The sequence below is a fragment of the Myotis nattereri genome (assembly GCF_964212035.1).
Source record: "Myotis nattereri genome assembly, chromosome: 5".
Classification (NCBI taxonomy): Eukaryota; Metazoa; Chordata; class Mammalia; order Chiroptera; family Vespertilionidae; genus Myotis; species Myotis nattereri.
This window is the reverse complement of record NC_138080.1, coordinates 102,655,744-102,675,325: the sequence shown is the minus strand read 5'-3', so window position 1 is coordinate 102,675,325 and position 19,582 is coordinate 102,655,744. Positions and strand designations below refer to the sequence as shown.

Sequence of the window (19,582 nt, the reverse complement as noted above, 5' to 3'; positions counted from 1 at the left end):
CACCCAAACGGAACATCGCCTAGTGCCACGGCCCATGGCGGCCACGGCTAATGCACATGGGCGGCTGCCAGAGGAAAATGACCCAAACAAGCCATGGGGCCCAAAACTGACACACCTTTCCACACAAAGAACGATGAATTGTGGGGCTATGGCAGGACAGAGGGGCTTGGGGTAGGGCCATACCCTGGGGGACAGGGACTAGGAAATATGTGGGGAAACTGATGGAAGAGCAGGGTTACTGTAGTGGGTCTGCACGTTCAGAGGCTCCAGTCCCTGGTGATAAGAGTGTTCTCCTGGTGCAGGGAAGGCACCTTTCTCAGAAAGTGACCCGCTTGTAGGCAGAAAGGGGGAAGTCAGAGCCCTTCCTGCATCTGCCGGTTCTCAAGCACCTTCAGCTCAAAATACTCAACGTCCCAAAGTGGCATGTTGAGGGTGTGTGTTCCGAGCGCCCTCGGTGCGGCTGGGCATCAAACCTCCTCCGCAGGGAGCGCCCTCCCGTGGACCGGGCGGTGGGCAGGGGAGCTTCCTGGCGGCTCCGGGATTGAGGTCGTTGAGGTCCAGTGGAGGACTGTCTTCCTGGGGTGGGCGAGAACAACTCCTCAGAGGGGGAGGGGCTTGGCTGGGGGTGAAACATCTCCAGAGGTGGGAGGTACCGTCTGGAGGCCACTGGTGCTCATGCCAGACACGCCCAGTCTGGCCAGAGCCCGAAGACTCTGCTCTCCCAGAGGGCCAAGGGTACGGAGCCTGGGGCCCAGCTGGGTGGGGGGACCCTGACTTCCTGCTCTGCCCCCAGGGCGCTGGGCACCAACCCGCTGCACTGTGACTGCAGCCTGCGCTGGCTGTCGGAGTGGGTGAAGGCGGGGTACAAGGAGCCCGGCATCGCCCGCTGCAGTAGCCCCGAGCCCATGGCCGACAGACTCCTGCTCACCACCCCCACCCACCGATTCCAGTGCAAAGGTAGGTGCTGACGCCTCCCCTCCCGCCAGCCTTCCGCTCTCGGGCTCGGCTCTGCCTCCAGCAGCCTGTCCGAGCTGGCCCTGAGCAGGTGGGACGCCTGGAGCCACTGCCCTGTCTGCCATGGGTCACAGACGCAGCGGCTGATAGGGACGTGGGCCCGCCTGTCAGGCCCCGTTGTCATGCTCTCCCCAAGGCCCGCCCTGACTTTTCTCCCTGCCTGCCTTCTCTCCATCCTCCGCGTCGCTGAGAAACGCTTCGGCCTGCATCTGCCGTCCAGCATTCCTAAAGCACACGCATTTCCCCAGCAATTTGTAACGCAGACTGACTGCATCGTCATGATAACAAACTACTGCTGGGTCTTATTATGAGGGAGGCATTATGTTAAGTACTTTCTCTTTTTCTTTCTCTTTATTTTCTTTCCATCACCATTTATCCCCACTATTAAGCTCTTTTTCACGTGTTGTTTTATTTCATTTTCACTCTCCATGTATTAATGTATTTACTTTCTCAGAACCTTTGTGGGGTGCACACTAGAATCACCCTCATTTAAAAAATGAAAACACTGAATCTGGTCGAGGTGAAACCATTTCTCACGGCCACTGCTGGGAGGGTGCTCGGCCTTGCTGATTTCAGAATGCAGGCTTGGGCCCCGGGCTGTACTGTCAACCAAGCTTCTCCTGGGCCCCAGCTGTACTATCCACCCGGGCCTCACTTGGGCCCCAGGGATAATACTCAACTCACCTCCCCACCAGCTCCTTTTGAACCCATAGAGCAGTGGTTCTCAACCTTGGCTGCACATTAGAATCACCTGGGAATCTTTTTAAAATCCTGATTTCTGGGCTTCATCCTCCGGAAATTCTGTTTCTTTGTTATGGGGTGGGGCCACAACATTAGTCGCAAAGAAACAGAATTTCCAGAGGATGAGGCCCAGAAACCAGGATTTTAAAAAGATTCCCAGGTGATTCTAATGTGTAGCCAAGGTTGAGAACCACTGCCGTAGAGTATTTCCAGTTTCATCCTCACTGTTGCTGCATTAAGTTCTTGCTCTTTTTAAAAGTGGGTCCGCAGATAAGGTTCTGAGGCAGGAATTACTGAGCCAGGTGCATGCTGATGTTTAAAACCTTCACGCTTGTCGCCACACTGGTTTCCAGAAAGGGCTGTAAGCCGCTGACTCCCCAGGGGCACCATGTGCGTGCACTTTTCACTTTCTGGCTTTATTTTATCTCATTTTGTAATCATTGCTAATTCAATAGCTAAAACATCATATCTCTTTATATTTCTTTTGTCTCTGATTACTGGAGAAACTGATTTTTTTCAAAAGTTTACTTCCCACATGTGTTACACTTGTCCATTAACGTCTTTGCTCACCTCGAGTAGAGCCTCACTGTTTTTCGCCTGTTTGGTTGGTTTTTTACCAGGTACTTTAACCACCCTCTACATTGCCATGTGTCCTCAGGAACCGTCTCCCTGGGGCAGTCTCTGTCCTAATGGAAACCCAGGGCCACGCCCATGGTGTGGCTGTCACTCCGGCCATCTGGTCACCAACCCGAAATAGCCCCTCTCCCACCGGCTCAGACTTAACCCGGTCTCCACATGGATGGCCGTTACCTGGGGTTCATTTCAAGTCCTAACATGAAGTAGGGCAGCGGTTCTCAACCTGTGGGTCGCGACCCCTTTGGCGGCTGAACGACCCTTTTACAGGTGTCACCTAAGACCATCCTGCATATCAGATATTTACATGACGATTCATAATAGTAGCAACATGACAGTTATGAAGTAGCAACAAAAATAATTTTATGGTTGTGTCACAACATGAGGAACTGCATTTAAAAGGCCAGACGGTTGAGAACCACTGAAGTAGGGCCTGCTCATCCGGGGTTACTGTCCGAGCTGACAACAGCCCAGCTCTGCAGGGACCGTGTCTCTCCCTGCAGCCCAGAGTCCCAAGCACAGCCGCCCTTGTCAGCACCGTGGCTGTGTCCTCACCACTGTGTCTTCCTCCTCCCGCCGTGACGGGCTCTGCTTCCTTGGCCCCACCCTGCATCCTCCATAGCTGGGCACTGACCACTCCATGGGGGTTGCGGGTGGGGGGTGCATTTGGGGTGGAGGAGGGAGGTTCCAAAGGAGCCTGGGCCCAGAGCTTCCGGAACGAAACAAAAAAAGATACACACGGGTTTTCTAATTATGGTGCATTGTTTGCAGATTAGCACCGAATAGGATCAGGCTAATTACAGTAATTGGTGTGACTGCAGTGGTGCTTCTGAATGCTGTCCCACTGTGACCTTCCCTCCCTGGACAGTGGCTGGATTGATGGGACTCGGGCTGGGCAGATGTGCGGGCTGGGATGGGGGAGGGGCGCCTGCCGCTGGCTGAGGAAGGGGCCGGAGCCCAGGGGAAGGGAGGCATAACGGAGCCTGCTCAGGGGCCGCCACCAACCGCCTGCGGTTCTGCTGTCCAGGGCCAGTGGACATCAGTATTGTGGCCAAGTGCAACGCCTGCCTCTCCAGCCCGTGCAGGAACAATGGGACCTGCAGCCAGGACCCCGTGGAGCTGTACCGCTGCGCCTGCCCCTACGGCTACAAGGTAGGCAGCACGCCCGCCCGCCCGCCCGCCGGCCTCTGCCCCAGGAGGGCCTGTGCCTCCAGGGCAGCCGGGGTGACTCCGTGTCACAGGCCACCCCAGAGTGGCATTTGCTGCTAACACGCCTGTTCTGCTGGTCGGGCTGCCCAGTTTCATCACGCTCATGCCAACCACCGGGACCCCCTGGTCTCCACAGCGACTGAGGAGAGGAGGAAGTGTGACACTGCCTTAGTTAGACGTGGGAACGTCAGTCAGTCAGAGGGACCTCCAGGGAGAGGCATCCCTAAACCCGCTCCCCTACCTTCCCTTCCAAGGGGATTTCCAGACCCCACCCCCACCCCAGCTCTGCCCTCAGGACACCCAGCCCCCGAAGGTTCCAGCCCCTGGAGGAGGACACAGGGTGGGGGACTAACAGGCCTAGGGCCTTTGGTTGATCTCTCCCCCTCACCCCCACCCTCCCCTATCTTCCCTCTGAGTATGCATGCATATAAGCCTAAGCGATGGATGTGGACAACAGGGGAAGAAGGTGAGGGCAGGATTGGGGGGATAAGGACACATTTGTAGTATCTTAATCAATAAAGGGATAACTTTTTTTAAAAAAATAAGGCCTAGGGTCACCACGCCACCCACTGACAGGCTCAGGGCAGCCAGCAAGGACGAGAAATAAAATGCATATTCCGGCTGATCCTTTTTCAGCCAGGGAGCTGCATGCACAGGTGTTCCCTGTCTCCGAACAGTCTCGTAGTCACCCGGGGAGCTGACTAACGTGCAGGCCCTGACTCGTCAGACCTGGGCTCAGGCCCACGGTTGCTGCTGGTCCGGGGACCATGCTTTGGGTAGCAAGATCTCGGGGCAGCCTTCCAGGAAGAGGTTTCCAGTGGGGGTGGCTGTTCCCACTCTCCTCAGAGGAAGCCATGGGCCCTGGCCATGTCCTTCACAGGCACACACTTGGGGAGGGGAGGAGGCGGGGATGAGGGCGGGGGACAAGGAGCATCACAGAGCTGGTGGATTTGAGCAAAACGAGGCTGAAGAAAGTTGAGTCGGGCTCATTTGCCAAGCACCGACAACGGTGGTTATACCTCAAGGCCGCTATGACAGAAACCCCACCTGCAGGCTGAGCTGCCGTGTTGTCAGTGTTAGCTCTGCCTCCTGGATTCCTGTGCTCAGCATAAGGAAGGGGCTGGAGGAGACACCCCCAGCCCCAGTCCCAGCCCCAGCCCCAGCCCCAGCCCCAGCGAGGGTTCCGAAAGTCCCCAGAGCAGAGAGGCTGGTCCAGGCAAGAGCTAGGGGGGCCCCACCTTGCCCACCTTGACCTGCTCAGGTTTTCCTGCCTTGCCCTTCATGGCTCATTTGTTCAACACACACACACACACACACACACACACACACACACACACACATTTCTGAACAATCAGCACCTGAAAAGTCCTCCTCCTCATCAGAATGGCTATTTACGGAGCTGCCAGGCCTCACCAGGTGCCTCGCATATAGGTGGTTGCTAATCACCGGCAACTCTGTAGGTAGGTATCCTTGTCATAGACGGTGAGAACCAGGCCCAGGCAGGTCTCTCCTCGAGGCACGTGGCAGCCGAGCGGGTGTGCACCCAGCTCTGCCTCACTCGGCAGCCGTGTCTGAGGGATGAGTGGCTGGCACAGGGGCAAAAGTGGGGGTCGTCACAGTCGTACCAGCCCCATACAGTTGCTGTGAACATCACATGCGATGGTGAATACAGAGCACTTAGCACGAGGCCCGGAGTGGAAACGTGCTCCCTGAACCCGTGTGGAAATGGGGATTGCACACTGACCCCTGAAAATGCTCCTATGTGCTGTGATTTAGGATAAACCAGATCCCACGCATCCTGCATTCGCCGCCCCTCCCTGAAACCCCTGACTGGCCCTTTAAACGTGCGGGGCAGGTAGGGAAGCAGGCAGCCTGGGGCTGCTGGAACGGCCTGAGGCTCCGGCTGCTGGGACAGTGGAGGCCGGAGACCCACCTCAGTCCTGCGCCTGGCTGGCAGCGGCGGCCAGGCAGGAAGCCCAGGCCACTCTTCGAGGCCCTGGTGGCAGCAGTGAGGGGAGAGGATTTTCAGGCAGATGGTGAGCAGGTGGTGTGGCAGTGGGAGGGCTCCGTGGTCACCCCTGCCTGGCATGGTGCCCACAGCCCAGGAACCAGCACAGCGAGCATCTCCCCAGGCCTCATAGGCCCTCCGAGGGACAGTTTGCCAAGACTGGGGTGTAGCACTGGCCCATGGGTCCCAGGGAAGAGGCTGGAGCCAGGGGGCCAAGCTGTGGGCCGCCCACTTAGCCCCTTCCTTATGCCTGCGACCCGCTGTCCCTTCTGCGGCCAGGTGGCTCCTTCTCAGCTCAAACGTCCCCTCCAGAGGCGCCTGTGCCAAAGGACCACCCCCCCCCTCCCCCACAGAACTCAGTCACAGGTCTCAGGCTGCACATGAGAATCACCCGCAGAGCTTTAATGTAAATGCCAGCACCTGGGCCCACGTCCAGGCCAATCAGAGATGAATCTCAGGGGTTGTCACTTAACAGGGACAAGGTCTGCTGGCCACGCCCTCCTTGTGGACTGTATTCAAGCCTCCGTGAGGCTAATAATAATATCGCCTACTAGGATGTATAGAATGCCTACTGTGTGCGAGATGGGTTATGCAATGTTAAGTGCTTTCTTATAAGAAAGGTCTGGTTTAAGCCTCATAGAAACTGGATGAGCTAGGCTTACAGAGGTTAAAAGGCTTCTACAAGGTCAAGGTCAGCCAACCGAGAAGAGACGAAGCTGCAAGGTGAATCCAGGTTGTTCTGTAGCCAAAGCCCATGCGCTTGCCCTGGGGTTTAGAATAGGAGAGAGAGCCGTGTGAATTCTGGGGACCCAGACTCCTGAATCCTCCGCCTGCCTCCCCTGCTCACCAGGGAGCCTCCAGCGGCAGGGGCTCCCTGCGGCCTTCTCCGATCACACTGCAGGCCCCATCCCAGAGGATGCTGGGAACTCCCAGGGGTCTCCTGGTGCAGGGCAGCCCCTGAGAGCCTCCCTAACTGGGTGCTTCTCCCCCTTCCCCGCAGGGCAAAGACTGCGCCACGCCCATCAACACCTGCGTCCAGAACCCCTGCCAGCACGGCGGCACCTGCCACCTGAGCGAGAGCCACAAGGACGGCTTCAGGTAACAGCTCACCCTCGGCCTGCCCTCCCCCGGGCTCCTGCCGGCTGCAGGGGCAGAGCTGGCACTGAGGGTCCATGTGCCCATGCTGGGCCGAGCCCTTTGTGGGGGTGGTTGCCAGGCTCTTCCTGTGTTACCCTCCGTACAGATCAGGAAATTGAAGCATCAGAGGGAGGAGGTTGTACGGTTAGTAAGCACTAGTACAGGGACGCAGATGCAGCCAGGCCTCGGGGGTTTGCAGTTGCTAACTAAGGTCAGAAAGCGGGGGGCGGGGTGGGGGGCAGTGATGGCTCAAAGAGCCACCCGCCTGGTGATGCCACCACTCTATATTCTGGGGCATAAAAATAACATTAATAGTAGGTGCCATTGATTACATGCTCACGTGTGCCAGATACTGGCCGGTCAAGTGTGTTCTAAATCCTCCCAGATACTGGCCCCACTTAAAAGATGAGGAAACTGAGTCATGGAGATTGATCTGCTCTGGGGCATGTGTCCTGACTCTCGTTCCTGAGTCTTCCAGCCCCACCTCTTGTCCCTGCGTTCAGAGCTCAGGAAGAAGGGGGCAGCTGAATGGAATAAGGAGATGTATACAACTGGATATTAGATAAATAAGAACAAAACCCTACAATTCCCAACAGCGGGGGTGGACCCAGAGGGCATTATGCTAACTGAAACAAGTCAGACAGAGGAAGACAAATGCCATATGATTTCACTTATATGTGGAATTTTTAAAAATCAAAAATGAACAAACAAAACAAAAACAGGCTCATAGACACAAAGAACAAACCGATGGTGGGGGTGGGGGAAGGGGTGGGGTGAAAAAGGTGAGGGGGAAAATAGTCAATACTATTCGATGACTTTGCACTGACACGTGGTTACTAGATTTGGTGTGGTGATCGCATCGTACGATGCATAAATGTGGACTCACTAACTGATATAACATTGAATGCCCACTACAGTTTTTAAAACAAGGAAGGGATAGAAGCCATGTAAGTTCTTCTCACCCCTGTCCCAGGAGAGGCCCTGCTAGACCCCTGCCAAGCGTGGGCCCCTCCTGCTTCCTGCCCTCCCAGATGCCCGGTTTCCCAGCCCAGGGCCCTGGCAAAAGCAGGCCGGTGAGAATTGGCTCGTTTGCCCCCCACCCCCCACCAGAGAGCGAGTGGGTTGGGCGGTACAGGAGGGGGCGCCCGATGCCAAGCTCTCTGCAGACGTCCTAGAGCTCAGGTTGCAAACGATTGATTTTCAAAGGCACTCTGGCCCAGGCTGCTGTGTGGTCTGTGAAGGAAGTCAGGTTCTGGGCTCCAGTTCGCCTCCCCAGGCACCCAGCCCGCCCACACGTCCACCTGCCAGCCCGCCCCATCAAACTCTGAGTCTTGAAAAATGAAAAGCAAGGCAGAGTTTGTTTTCCTGCCTGGAGCAGGCCGGACACCCGCACCCTCTCCTGAGAGCAGGGCCGGAGAAGCCACAGAAGTCTCCCAATGGCATCCGCTGGGCCCCCGCCAGGAAACACACCTGGAGGAGGAAAGCCTGGCTCTGCCCACCCAGCGGAGGGAGTGGTATCTCATTGTGACTTTAATTTACATTTCTTTGATGATTAGTGACATTGAGCGTCTTTTCATATGTCCACTGGCCATCTGTATATCCTCTTTGAAGTATCTATTCAGATCTTTTGTGCATTTTTTCATTGGATTGTTAGGTTTTTTTGGTGTTGAGATTTATATGTTCTTAATAAATTTTGGAGATTAACCCCTTATCAGATGTATCATTGGTGAATATGTTCTCCCATTCATTGGGTTATCTCTCATTTTATTGACGGTTTCCTTTGCTGTGCAAAAACTCTGTAGTCCCATTTGTTTTTCTTTTGTTTCTCCTGCCCAATAGTTCATTTTCTAATTGAATAATAGACAAACAGGGTAATTGACCGTATGTTCGCTACGCCTCCCATTGGCTAATCAGTGAGATATGCAAATTAACTGCCAGCAAAGATGGCAGTTAATTTGCACACGTAGGCACAAAGCGGAGCAGCAAAGGCGCTGAAGGCGGCTCCAGCCGGAGCAAAGGCCTGGGTCCCGGGTGCCAGGGGGAAACCGGTGCTGGCAGCCAGGGGAAGGGAAAGCCTATTGCACAAATCTTTTCATACAACAGGCCTCTAGTTGGTGTATAAGAATGCAACTGATTTCTGGATATTGGTTTTGTATCCTGCTGCTTTACTGAATTCATTTATCAGTTCTGGTAGTTTTGGGGGGTAATCTATATACATGGGTCCTACATGACATGATATTATATATATAGAAAACCCCATACATGATATTGTCTGTAGAGGCCACTGTATGCAACTGTATCAAATATTGACAGTTTTACTTCTCCTTTCTAATTTGGGTGCCTTTTATTTCTTCTTGTCTGATTGCTGTGGCTAGGGCTTCCAGTACTGTGTTGAATAAGAGTGGTGAACACAGACATCCCTCTCTTGTTCCCCGATCTTAAGAAATGCCTGTGGTTTTTGCCCCTGGAGCATGACGTCGGCTGTGGGTTTGGTATAAATGGCTTTTATTTTGTTGACATATGTTCCTCTATTCCGACTTTGCTGAGGGTTTTATCATAAATGAGTGATGGATTTTATTAAATGCTTTTTCTGCATCTATTGATATGATCATGAGTTTTTTAACCTTCAGTTTGTTTATGTGGTATGTCATGTTTATTGTTTTATGGGTATTATACCAACCTTGCATCCTTGGAATAAATTCCACTTGATGATGGTGCATGATCTTTTTAATGTATGCTGGATTTGGTTTGCTAATATCTTGTTGAGGATTTTGCATCTATGTTCACCAGGGATATTGGCCTATAATTTTCTTTCTTTGTCGTGTCTTTATCTGGTTTTGGAATTAGGATAATGCTGGCCTCGTAAAATGAGCTTAGGAGTCTTTGAATTTTTTTGGAATAGTTTGAGAAGGTGAGGTGTTGGTTCTTATTTGAATGTTGGGTAAAATCCTCCTGAAAAGCCATCCTGTCCAGGGCTTTTGTTTGTTGGGAGTTTTTTATTGCTGCTTCAGTTTCACTAGTTGCAATCTGTCCAGCGGTTCTCAACCTGTGGGTCACAACCCCTTTGGCAGTAGAACGACCCTTTCACAGGGGTCGCCTAAGACCATCCTGCATATCAGATATTTACATTATGATTCATAACAGTAGCAACATGACAGTTATGAAGTAGCAACGAAAATAATTTTATGGTTGGGTCACAACATGAGGAACTGTATTTAAAGGGCCAGAAGGTTGAGAACCACTGGATACAGATTCTCTGATTCTTCCTGAATTCGTTTTGGAAGGTTGTATGTTCCTAGGAATTTATCCATTTCTTCCAGATTGTCCAATTTGTCATTCATAATATTTTCTTACAATCCTTTGTATTTCTTTGGTATCAGTTTGTTGCTTCTCTTCTTTCACTTCTGATTTTATTTATTTGAGTCCTCTCTCTCTTTTTCTTGATGAGTCTATTTAAAGGTTTGTCAATCTTGTTTATCTTTTCAAAGAACCAGCTCTTTGCTTCATTGATCTTCTTTATTTTTTTTTAGACTCTATTTCATTTATTTTTGCTCTGATCTTTATTACTTCCTTCTACTCACTGTGGGCTTTGTTTATTGTTCTTTTTCACGTTCCTTTAAGTGTAAAGTTAGATTGTTTATTTGAGCTTTCTCTTGTAATGCTATGAATGTCCCTCTTAGGACTGCTTTCTCTGTGTCCCACAGATTTTGGGTTGTTGCGTTCTCATTTTCATTTGTTTCCAGGTATCTTTTGATTTCTTCCTTGATCTCATGGTTAACCCAGTAATTGTTTAGTAACACGTTATTTAGCATCCATGTCTTTGAGTGTTTTCCAGTTTTCTTCTTGTGATCAATTTCAAGTTTCATAGCATTATGGTCAGAGAAGATGCTTGATATGATTTCAATCTTCTTAAATTTGCTGAGACTTGTTTTGTGTCCTAACATGTGGTCTATCCTAGAAAACGTTCCATGTGCACTTGAAAAGAATGTATGTTCTGCTGCTTTGGGGTGAAATGCTCTGAAGATAGCAATGAAATCCATCTGATCTAGTGTGTCATTTAAGGCCACTGTCTCCTTGTTGATTTTCTGCCTTGAAACTCCATCCAGAGAGAAACCTGACTAATTATACCCCCCAACTGTCTTCTCTGCCACTCAACCCACCCCACTCCCCCCCTACCTACCCCACCCATCCCCAAAGTTGCTCCTGCCCGCTGGGCTTTGAGGGGCAGCGATGTGAGATCAACCCAGACGATTGTGAGGACAATGACTGTGAGAACAACGCCACCTGTGTGGATGGGATCAACAACTACGTGTGTGTCTGCCCGCCTAACTACACAGGTAAGGCCTGATGCCTGAGTGGGGATTGGTGCATGGCGGGGGGGGGGGGGGGGGGGGGCGAACCTCATGCACTGAGCGCACCGTTTTCTTAGCTTTTTCCAGGGACCCCTCCTCCTTCCCCCATAGACAGAGGCTTGAACCCCTAAAACCCCACGAGGGGCTTCCCCAAGGCCCCATCTCTTTGTTTGTCCTTCCATCCCCACAAACTACTAGCTCCTTCCCACTCTGGAACAGGTTTCCAGAGCCCTCCCAGCTGTCTGCTCATTCAGTTGGTGGCCTCCCCTCCCTTGGGAGCCTGGAGAGCAGGGGGGTTCGAGGCTAGCAGAGAGGCCCGCGCATTGTTGGTGCTGTGTTCAGGTCTGGTCAGCCTTCTCTGGAAATCTACACTTTCCAGATACTGCTAGGAGCCGGGGATGCAAAAGTGAGCAAGACAGAGCTTCTTCTCACAAGAATTCATCATGGAGGTGGGGGGGGGGGGGGGGAGAGAGAGAGAGAGAGAGAGAGAGAGAGAGAGAGAGAGAGAGAGAGGGAGAATATAGAGAATAGGACACAAGCTGACACCTCGTGGGGCCACAGAGACAGAACCTCACCCAGTAGGGAAAAGCGGGGGCTCCCGCCAGAGGCTATTCCACGGGATGATTACTGGTACTCTCCCCACCACAGCACCCCAATAGCACCTTCATTTCCCATGTTAATAGCCCTAGTGAGGACGGCTACATGTACCATGAGTGGTGAAGCCATCCTGGGCATTTATGACCCGTCAGGCACTTCATGGTGCTGTGAACGTCAAAGGGATGTATCCAGAGACCAGGCCTTCAGATGCCTTTCCTAGCGGCTCCTCTGAGGTCATCCGAGGGGCTGGCTTGCCTGTAGCAGGTGGACTGTGCTCTAAGCCACATCCACCCACCAGGAAGCTGCTGGGCCTCCCTGGAGCTCGCCTGTCGTCCTGCTCACACCTCTGGGTCGTCCTTGCCTGCGTGTTTGCAGACCTGAGCCATGGGGGACAGGACCCCTCACTGCCGTGTCCCTGCCACCTGGCACAGTGCCTGCCCTAGAGGAGGCGCTCAATAAACAGTGTGGAGGGAAAAAACAAATAAATAAGCGTAGCCCAAGGTTAGGGAGAAACAGCCAAATGGTGGTGCTGTGACCGCCCGGGAGAGATCCGGAATCTCCTGTTGTCACTGGAGAAACCAAGCAGGGCCAGGAGCAAGGACGCTCCAGGAGAGCAAATGCCGGCCGAAGCCCACGGCCCCTGAGGCCTGCGTGCTCTGCCCCCGACAGGTGAGCTGTGCGACGAGGTGCTGGACCACTGCGTGCCAGGGCTGAACCTCTGCCAGCACGAGGCCAAGTGCATCTCGCTGGACAAAGGATTCAGGTCAGGCGGGCTCCTGGGGTCTGCGGCAGAGGCTCGCTCTCCCCTCTCACCATGTCCCCTTCCCGGAGCTGGTGCAGGAGAGACCCGCTGAGGCAGCGGAGATCACGGGGGGACGGGGTCCCCTGCCCTGTGCACAGCCTCACGGCGTCTGCCTCCGTGGCTCCGCGAGGCTGGCCCTGGTGCCCGTGTGCTGGGTCGGGAGGGGAGTGCGCTCAGACTGTCCGCAGCCGCAGCGGCGGGGCTGTCCCTGCGGCCGTGGGCGCTGGCGGCGTGGAACAGCCTCGCTGTCTGTGTCCAGGTGCGAGTGTCTCCCCGGCTACAGTGGGAAGCTCTGCGAGGTGGACAACGATGACTGCGCGGCCCACAGGTGCCGCCACGGGGCCCAGTGCGTGGACGCGGTCAATGGCTACACGTGCCTCTGCCCCCAGGGCTTCAGGTATGGAGGAGCCCGGGGAAGGAGCCCGCCTGGGCCAGGTGTCGGGCAGGGGCTGGGGCTGGGGGAGGGCCACGCCCCGGCCCTGGGTCTCCGCGGCACCTGTATCCCCCCAAGGTCCTCAGCCCCTCCAAGGCCCAGGGCAGATGCTGTCAGCCCCGTGTGCAGAAGGGGAGAAAAGCCACACGGGCAGCCACGCGGGGGTTGGACCTGAGGCCCAGCCCATGTCAGGCTGGGGCATGGTCCCATCTGATGGCGGCCTGGGACCTAGAGAAGGAAAGGGACCCGCCCCAGTGAGCGTCGAGCAGGGACCCCATCGCGCACCCCTCTCTGCTCGGGCTCTGGCCGAACACCTGTCTCCCTCCCCCAGCGGGCTCCTCTGCGAGCACCCGCCGCCCATGGTCCTGCTGCAGACCAGCCCCTGCGACCAGTACGAGTGCCAGAACGGGGCGCAGTGCATCGTGGTGCAGCAGGAGCCCGCCTGCCGCTGCCCCCCGGGCTTTGCCGGCCCGCGCTGCGAGAAGCTCATCACCGTCAACTTCGTGGGCAAGGACTCCTACGTGGAACTGGCCTCCGCCAAGGTCCGGCCCCAGGCCAACATCTCCCTGCAGGTGCGCCCTCCGCCCCCCCCCCCCCCACGCCCAGCTCTGCTTGCTCTGAGGACAGCGGGGAGGCCCCAGGCCATGCAGCCCTGCCCCCTGCGGCAGCATCAAGGCCGCACGCAGCTCTGGGGTCTGTGCCAGCTGCTGACCAGCTCCCACGCTCCAGCAGCCCCACTTCCAGCCTCATTCACGCCTTCCTCTAGGACAGCGGTTCTCAACCTGTGGGTCGCGACCCCTTTGGCAAACGACCCTTTCACAGGGGTCGCCTAAGACCATCCTGCATATCAGATATTTACATTACAATTCATAACCGTAGCAACATTACAATTATGAAGTAGCAACGAAAATAATTTTATGGTTGGGTCACAACATGAGGAACTGTATTTAAAGGGCCAGAAGGTTGAGAAGCACTGGTCTAGGAAATACTCATTCAGCTGTTACGCACCAAGCACTGTGCTGGGCAATGGGCGTTCAATAGTGGACGAGACGGGCAAGCCCGTTGTCCGAGCAGGATGACAAGGAGAGTGACAGTGACAGCCCTGGTGTTGTGGGAGCACATGGCGGGGCGGGGATCCTGGCTGCTGGGAAGAATCCGGGAGGGCTCCCCAGAGGCAGTGATAAGGAAGCTGAGATCGGAAGGAGGACTAGGAGTTTGCCTGGAGAAGGGCAGAAAGGTGAGGGGCCGACAGGGCAGGATGAAGAGGGGTGCAGTCTAGTACCTGGACACCCAGATGTCTATCAGGCCACCTGCTGCACAGCCCAGTCCTCCAGGCTGTGTGTGCCAGGCGGTGGGAGCTGCAGGCAGAGAACCCCCCTGCAGCGGGCCTGATGGGGTGCCCTCTGGAGCCGATGGTTGTCAGCCTGGGCAGCACGTTAGGCTCGCCCGGAGTTTCTCAGATGGCCCTTGCAGGGCCCCACCCCCCGGACTCGTGTTAGTGGTTTGGGGTGAAGCGCAGACACTGATGTTTTTAAAACTCCCCAGGTGACACTCAGCACAGCGCCTGGTCCGTAAGAAACGGAATCAATAGTGACTGTTAGCATTTAGTTTATAACTAGCATCACACTTAAGGCAGCCAGGGGCCGGGCTGGGTGCAACCATGTACCAGTGGGAGCACTAGACCAGAGCTCAGGGCTGCTGACGGCTGGGAGGGTGGGTGGGTATGAGCATACTGTGATGGCTCCACGGGTGTGTGATGAGCTGAATCAGCGTTTGCTGGGGTGTAAGCACAGGCCTTCCCTTGGGGGTTCACAGTCCAGACAGGGAGGAAAGGGGGACGTGAATGCTGGGGTCGCTCAGAGATGCCACCCGGAAGCCGTCTCCGGGAGGTGGGCCGGGAGGGCAGGCCCGGGGGAGCCTAACCGCATCCCTCTGCCCAGGTGGCCACGGACAAGGACAACGGCATCCTCCTCTACAAGGGGGACAACGACCCCCTGGCACTGGAGCTGTACCAGGGCCACGTGCGGCTGGTCTACGACAGCCTGAGCTCCCCGCCGACCACCGTGTACAGGTAGGACCCCAGACCCTCGACCGCGCACCCGCCCGCCTGCGTCCGCCCTGGGAGGCGATGGCCAGGGAGACTCCGCTGCCTCTTCTCGCTGCCCCCCTCCCAACACATGCACACCTTCCCTCCCAGGAAAGGAGGGGCTGGGGGATAAAGGTGCTGGAGGAAGACGCAGGAGAGGAAGGCCCGGGAGATGGCACCTCATTTCCATAAGATAAATGGCCAGCCAGCTACCGCAGGGTCCGCTCCCACGGGGACAAGGCTGCTTAATGAGATGCCCTTTTCAAAATGTCACCCTAATCTTTTATTAGTTTAAGAAAGAAAACGGGGAGATTAGCATGCAACTCAGGGGGCGGATGCTCCAGAGCTCCAGGGACAGGCCTGCTCCCAAGGTGACCTTCGGACGGCTCTGAAGGACAGTCGGCCCCGAGCGTCCGTCCTTCCCGGTCGCCCTGGTTTTTACACGACCGGTGCTTGGCCGTACTGTTGCTGAACACGCTGCTTTACATCAGCTTTAAGTCTGCTTGCTTTTTAAATGTGGCTCCGTCTTCAGTGACATCTGTGAAGTCGCAGGCCTCCTTGGTGCAGGTGCCTGGCCGTGCTCCTCTGCCAGCAGCAGTCGCAGGAGGGGAGGGGGCCCCTGAGGCTCTATTCCAGGCCCAACACACAGAAGAGCCCGCCTGAGCCCCGCCCTGGCCCAGAATGGGGATAAGTCCGTCCCCAGACTTGTCAGAGGGGCTTCAGGCATTATTTCCTACCCAGAAGGCCAAGGGGCTAAGCTGACAGACTTGGGGAGCGTGGGCTGGTATGCAGTAGGGAGTGGTGGGGACTGTGGTAGCCTCAAGGGTACCAGCCTTGGGACCGCTGACCTCGGCTCCAGCAGAGGCTGCCGTGTGGGGATGCAGATTCTCAAGAGAAGCTAGAAATCCAGGTTTCTGTGTGAGGCCTGTGTGTAAATGCTGGCCGTTTTAAAGCAGCAGGTGAGAGCGCTATCTGGCCTGCCGCGCATGCTCCCCGAGTCATGGCCACAGCCCCGACCCTTGCCAAGGCCTTCGTCTCATTGGTTCCGCACCACAAGCCCCGCGGGCAGCAGCACTCCCGTCTCAAGGATGAGAAACCCGGGCTCGGAGGAAGTCCTTGGCCCAGAGGCACACAAGTCAGTCAGTGGGAGAGCTGGGCTTCAAACCCAGCTCAGGTTCCCCCCCCCAAGCCTGCCCTCCCCGGTGCTGGGGCACAGAGGGCGAGGCAGAGACAGACAGACAGCGTCCACGGCACCCTGGTCCAGCAGTGGGGGGTGCGGGGGGAGCAGTGTGCAGTGCAGGCTGTTGACTAAAATCCCAGCCCTTTCTTCCTGTGACACTGTCGCCACCTCGTGGTCACAACTCAGCACCCAGGTGAGCGAGCCCAGCCCCTGAAACGACGATTCGTCCCCAGGGGCACAGGGGCCTGCGGCTGGGGGCTGGGGGCTTGGATGTAAGTCCGGCCTCTACCGCTCGCACTTCAAGACAGTGGCGGGGTCACCTAAGTCTGTTATTTCTAGAATGGAGGCAGCATGGCGCCTCCCACGTGGAGAGCAGAGGTCAGGTGCTTAGCACTGAGTAGCATGCGCGGCCCCTCTTAAGGGCTCAACACCTGCCCAGCGTTGTTGTTAGAAGCAAAGGCGAACTGGACAGGCCGCTCTGCTCAGCGCCTGTTCTCATGTGTGACGCAGCGGGCCACCCAGCGGGCTCTATACCAGCGGCCCCTCCCGTGGCCTCCACCTCTGGGCCAGCGGATCAGGGGGAAGACTCAGAGCCCTCCCTCCCCAAACCCCTGAGCGTCTGTCTCCCAGGGGGCTGACTGTGGGCTCCAACCACAGTGCAGGCCTTTCTTTCGGAGCTCACGGCAGGCGGATTACCGGCGGGGTTTCCCCACTCTTCCTCTGCCTTTGCAGCAGAGCCACGCTTCCGCTGACGTTTTACTTCGAAGGCCACGGCCCACAGCTCTAAACAATAAAGCAGAGATGGAGGCGGAGGAGGCAGACTGAGGTGGGGCAGAGACGAGCTAGTGACACTTCACCTCCGAGGTCGTTGTTGCTCGTGTCCTAGAAGATACACCTCACACAACTCTGTGTGCAGCGTTCCTCAGAACGAGGCTGGCCTGGCATCCCCACTGACACCTGAGGGAGAAACGAGCGAGTGGAGGAGCGTGTGTGACGCACACCCTGGTCCCCGCGGTGTGCAGCAGGCAGCGATGGGGGCGTCTGAGGTGGAGCTGGCTCAGCTCTGTGAAATGCAGAGAGACTGCAGATACTGGGCTGGGTCTTGTACTGGAAGGAAAAAATGTTATAGAAGGCTTTACAGGGTCCAATGACAACCTAGAATACAGGCTGGTTAGATAACGTGTGGCATCCATGTGCTACGGAAGAGAACATCCCTGTCCTTAGCCGCACGGGAATGTAACTCATCTTAAAGAGTTCAGAAAAACTGTGTGTGTGTGTGTGTGTGTGTGTGTATTCGTGTGTGTGGAGATGGAGAGAGAGAAAAAAATGATAAAGCAAACAGGGCTATTCTGCAACATATACTGGTAAGCTTGAAGTTATTTGCAAATAAAAAGTAAAATGAAGTGCAAGTAATGGCAGTCAAGTTCGGAGCCCAGTGCCCGCTGTGGAAGGCACGTGGCCAACCTCTCTCCTCCTCTCCTGCCCAGCGTGGAGACGGTGAACGACGGGCAGTTTCACAGCGTGGAGCTGGTGATGCTGAACCAGACCCTGAACCTGGTGGTGGATAAAGGAGCCCCCAAGAGCCTGGGAAAGCTCCAGAAGCAGCCAGCAGTGGGCATCAACAGCCCCCTCTACCTTGGAGGTAAAGCCCCTCCCCTGCCACCCCCACCACTTCCACCTCTCACCTGCCCTCTGTGCTCGGGCACCTGCACTCGGGCCCTCTGGCTGGGGCTCCCCTGTGCTCATGTAGGCACCCACTGCAAAGCCAATCAGGGCAGGCTTCCTGGAGGAAGTGACAACCAAGCTGATCCCTAAAGGGTGAATAGTTAGCCAGGGCATGGGGGGCGGGGGGGGGGGGAGGGGAAACGGAGAGGAGAGAGCGCAGGGCTCCTTCTGAGAACCACAAGTAGTTGGGTGGGGGGATGTGGAGAAGAAGACAGGGTCTCCATACCCTGCGATCCCTGGACTTCAGGTCACGTTCCCTGTGCTCTGCCACCTCGTGGGACACTGCGAGGCTCAGCTGATGTACGTGGAAGAACCTGTTTGAGATTAAAGAGAAGTGCCCCCCCGACCCCGCCCCAGCCTGGCAGCCCTGGGCTGGTAGTTCTGAAAGGAAGGTGTGCAAAACAGTCACCAGAACTGCTTGTTCAACACAGAGGGCCCCCAGGGAGCCCCGCTGTGGAGGCTGGAGTGGTCCAGGGAGAGCCCGGGCCCAGAGCATCTCTCCCAATGAAGATCCCAAAGTTCCACAGATCCAGGCTGCACCCCTCCCCCCGCACCCCTACCCCACTCCCAGTCTTCTCTCCCCAGCTCCTGCTCCCGCTCCCCTGCGGTGTCCCGGGGAGGTGGGGGCTGTCACACAGCAGAGGCCTGATGGGGACAGCGGGGGAGGTGGGCACCCTGCCTGGGCGTGGTCCCCCATCGGACCGGGGTGGCCGCGTGGCAGTGGCTGGCCACATTTTGTTTCTCTAGAGGAGCCTGAAAAATGGACTTTTACGGGATATTTCCTATATGTAAATAATGGCAACATTTCCCGTTTTTGAGTCACAGTGCAGGACAATGGGCACATGTCCTTGAGTGGACAGGATCCCGGGCGTTGGCCCATTCCCTCCATTGGCACGGCAGCGGCCAGGGCTGCGAACGCTTAGCAGGGACATGGAAAGAGCGCGCTCTCGCTCTAAGGGGAGGGCTGGGCAGGGGGGGAGGGTCTCAGGCCGCTGTCCTGGCATCGCTCCCACAGGCATCCCGACCTCCACGGGCCTCTCCGCCCTGCGCCAGGGGGCGGACCGGCCGCTGGGCGGCTTCCACGGCTGCATCCACGAGGTGCGCATCAACAACGAGCTGCAGGACTTCAAGGCGCTCCCGCCGCAGTCCCTGGGGGTCTCACCCGGCTGCAAGTCCTGCACGGTGTGCAAGCACGGCCTGTGCCGCGCGGTGGAGAAGGACAGCGTGGTCTGCGAGTGCCACCCCGGCTGGACCGGCCCGCTGTGCGACCAGGAGGCCCTGGACCCCTGCCTGGGCCACAGGTCAGTGCCCCCCGCCCCGCCCACCTGAGAAGTGGCCCTGATGGCAGCTGGAGGGGTTGTGGTTAAACTGTAGGCAGGACCTGCATCGGTGTGACTGCAAGGAGTCCAGAGCTTACACGTGTCCAGGAGGCCCCGCTCCGAGGCATCGGGTGCCAGGCCGCAGCACGCCCCTACCTGCCTCCCTGCGAGTCAGACAGGTGCCCCTTTGGGCAGACGGGCACCCTCTGGGCTGGGCCAGTGGGAGGAGGGACTTTCAGCCCAGACTCAGCTGCCTCCTCAGCTGGTACCCGTGCAAGACCCGGTGTGCATACCCACAGCCGAATCACATTCACGGCTTAATCGTTCGCATTCACCCCACAGTATT

At 56.3% G+C, this 19,582-nt stretch overlaps 1 protein-coding gene across 1 annotated transcript in view; it reads left to right on the top strand.

Moving 5' to 3' along the window:
• SLIT3 (slit guidance ligand 3) overlaps window positions 1–19,582 on the top strand; it is a 536,168-nt gene that overhangs the window by 510,257 nt on the left and 6,329 nt on the right. Inside the window, exons 25-34 of the mRNA XM_081092174.1 lie at window positions 794–957; window positions 3,416–3,540; window positions 6,606–6,703; window positions 10,940–11,079; window positions 12,361–12,454; window positions 12,753–12,890; window positions 13,258–13,498; window positions 14,867–14,997; window positions 17,680–17,834; window positions 18,933–19,218. Coding sequence (XP_080948300.1) covers window positions 794–957; window positions 3,416–3,540; window positions 6,606–6,703; window positions 10,940–11,079; window positions 12,361–12,454; window positions 12,753–12,890; window positions 13,258–13,498; window positions 14,867–14,997; window positions 17,680–17,834; window positions 18,933–19,218 — 1,572 coding nt within the window. The remainder of the gene's footprint in view (window positions 1–793; window positions 958–3,415; window positions 3,541–6,605; window positions 6,704–10,939; window positions 11,080–12,360; window positions 12,455–12,752; window positions 12,891–13,257; window positions 13,499–14,866; window positions 14,998–17,679; window positions 17,835–18,932; window positions 19,219–19,582) is intronic.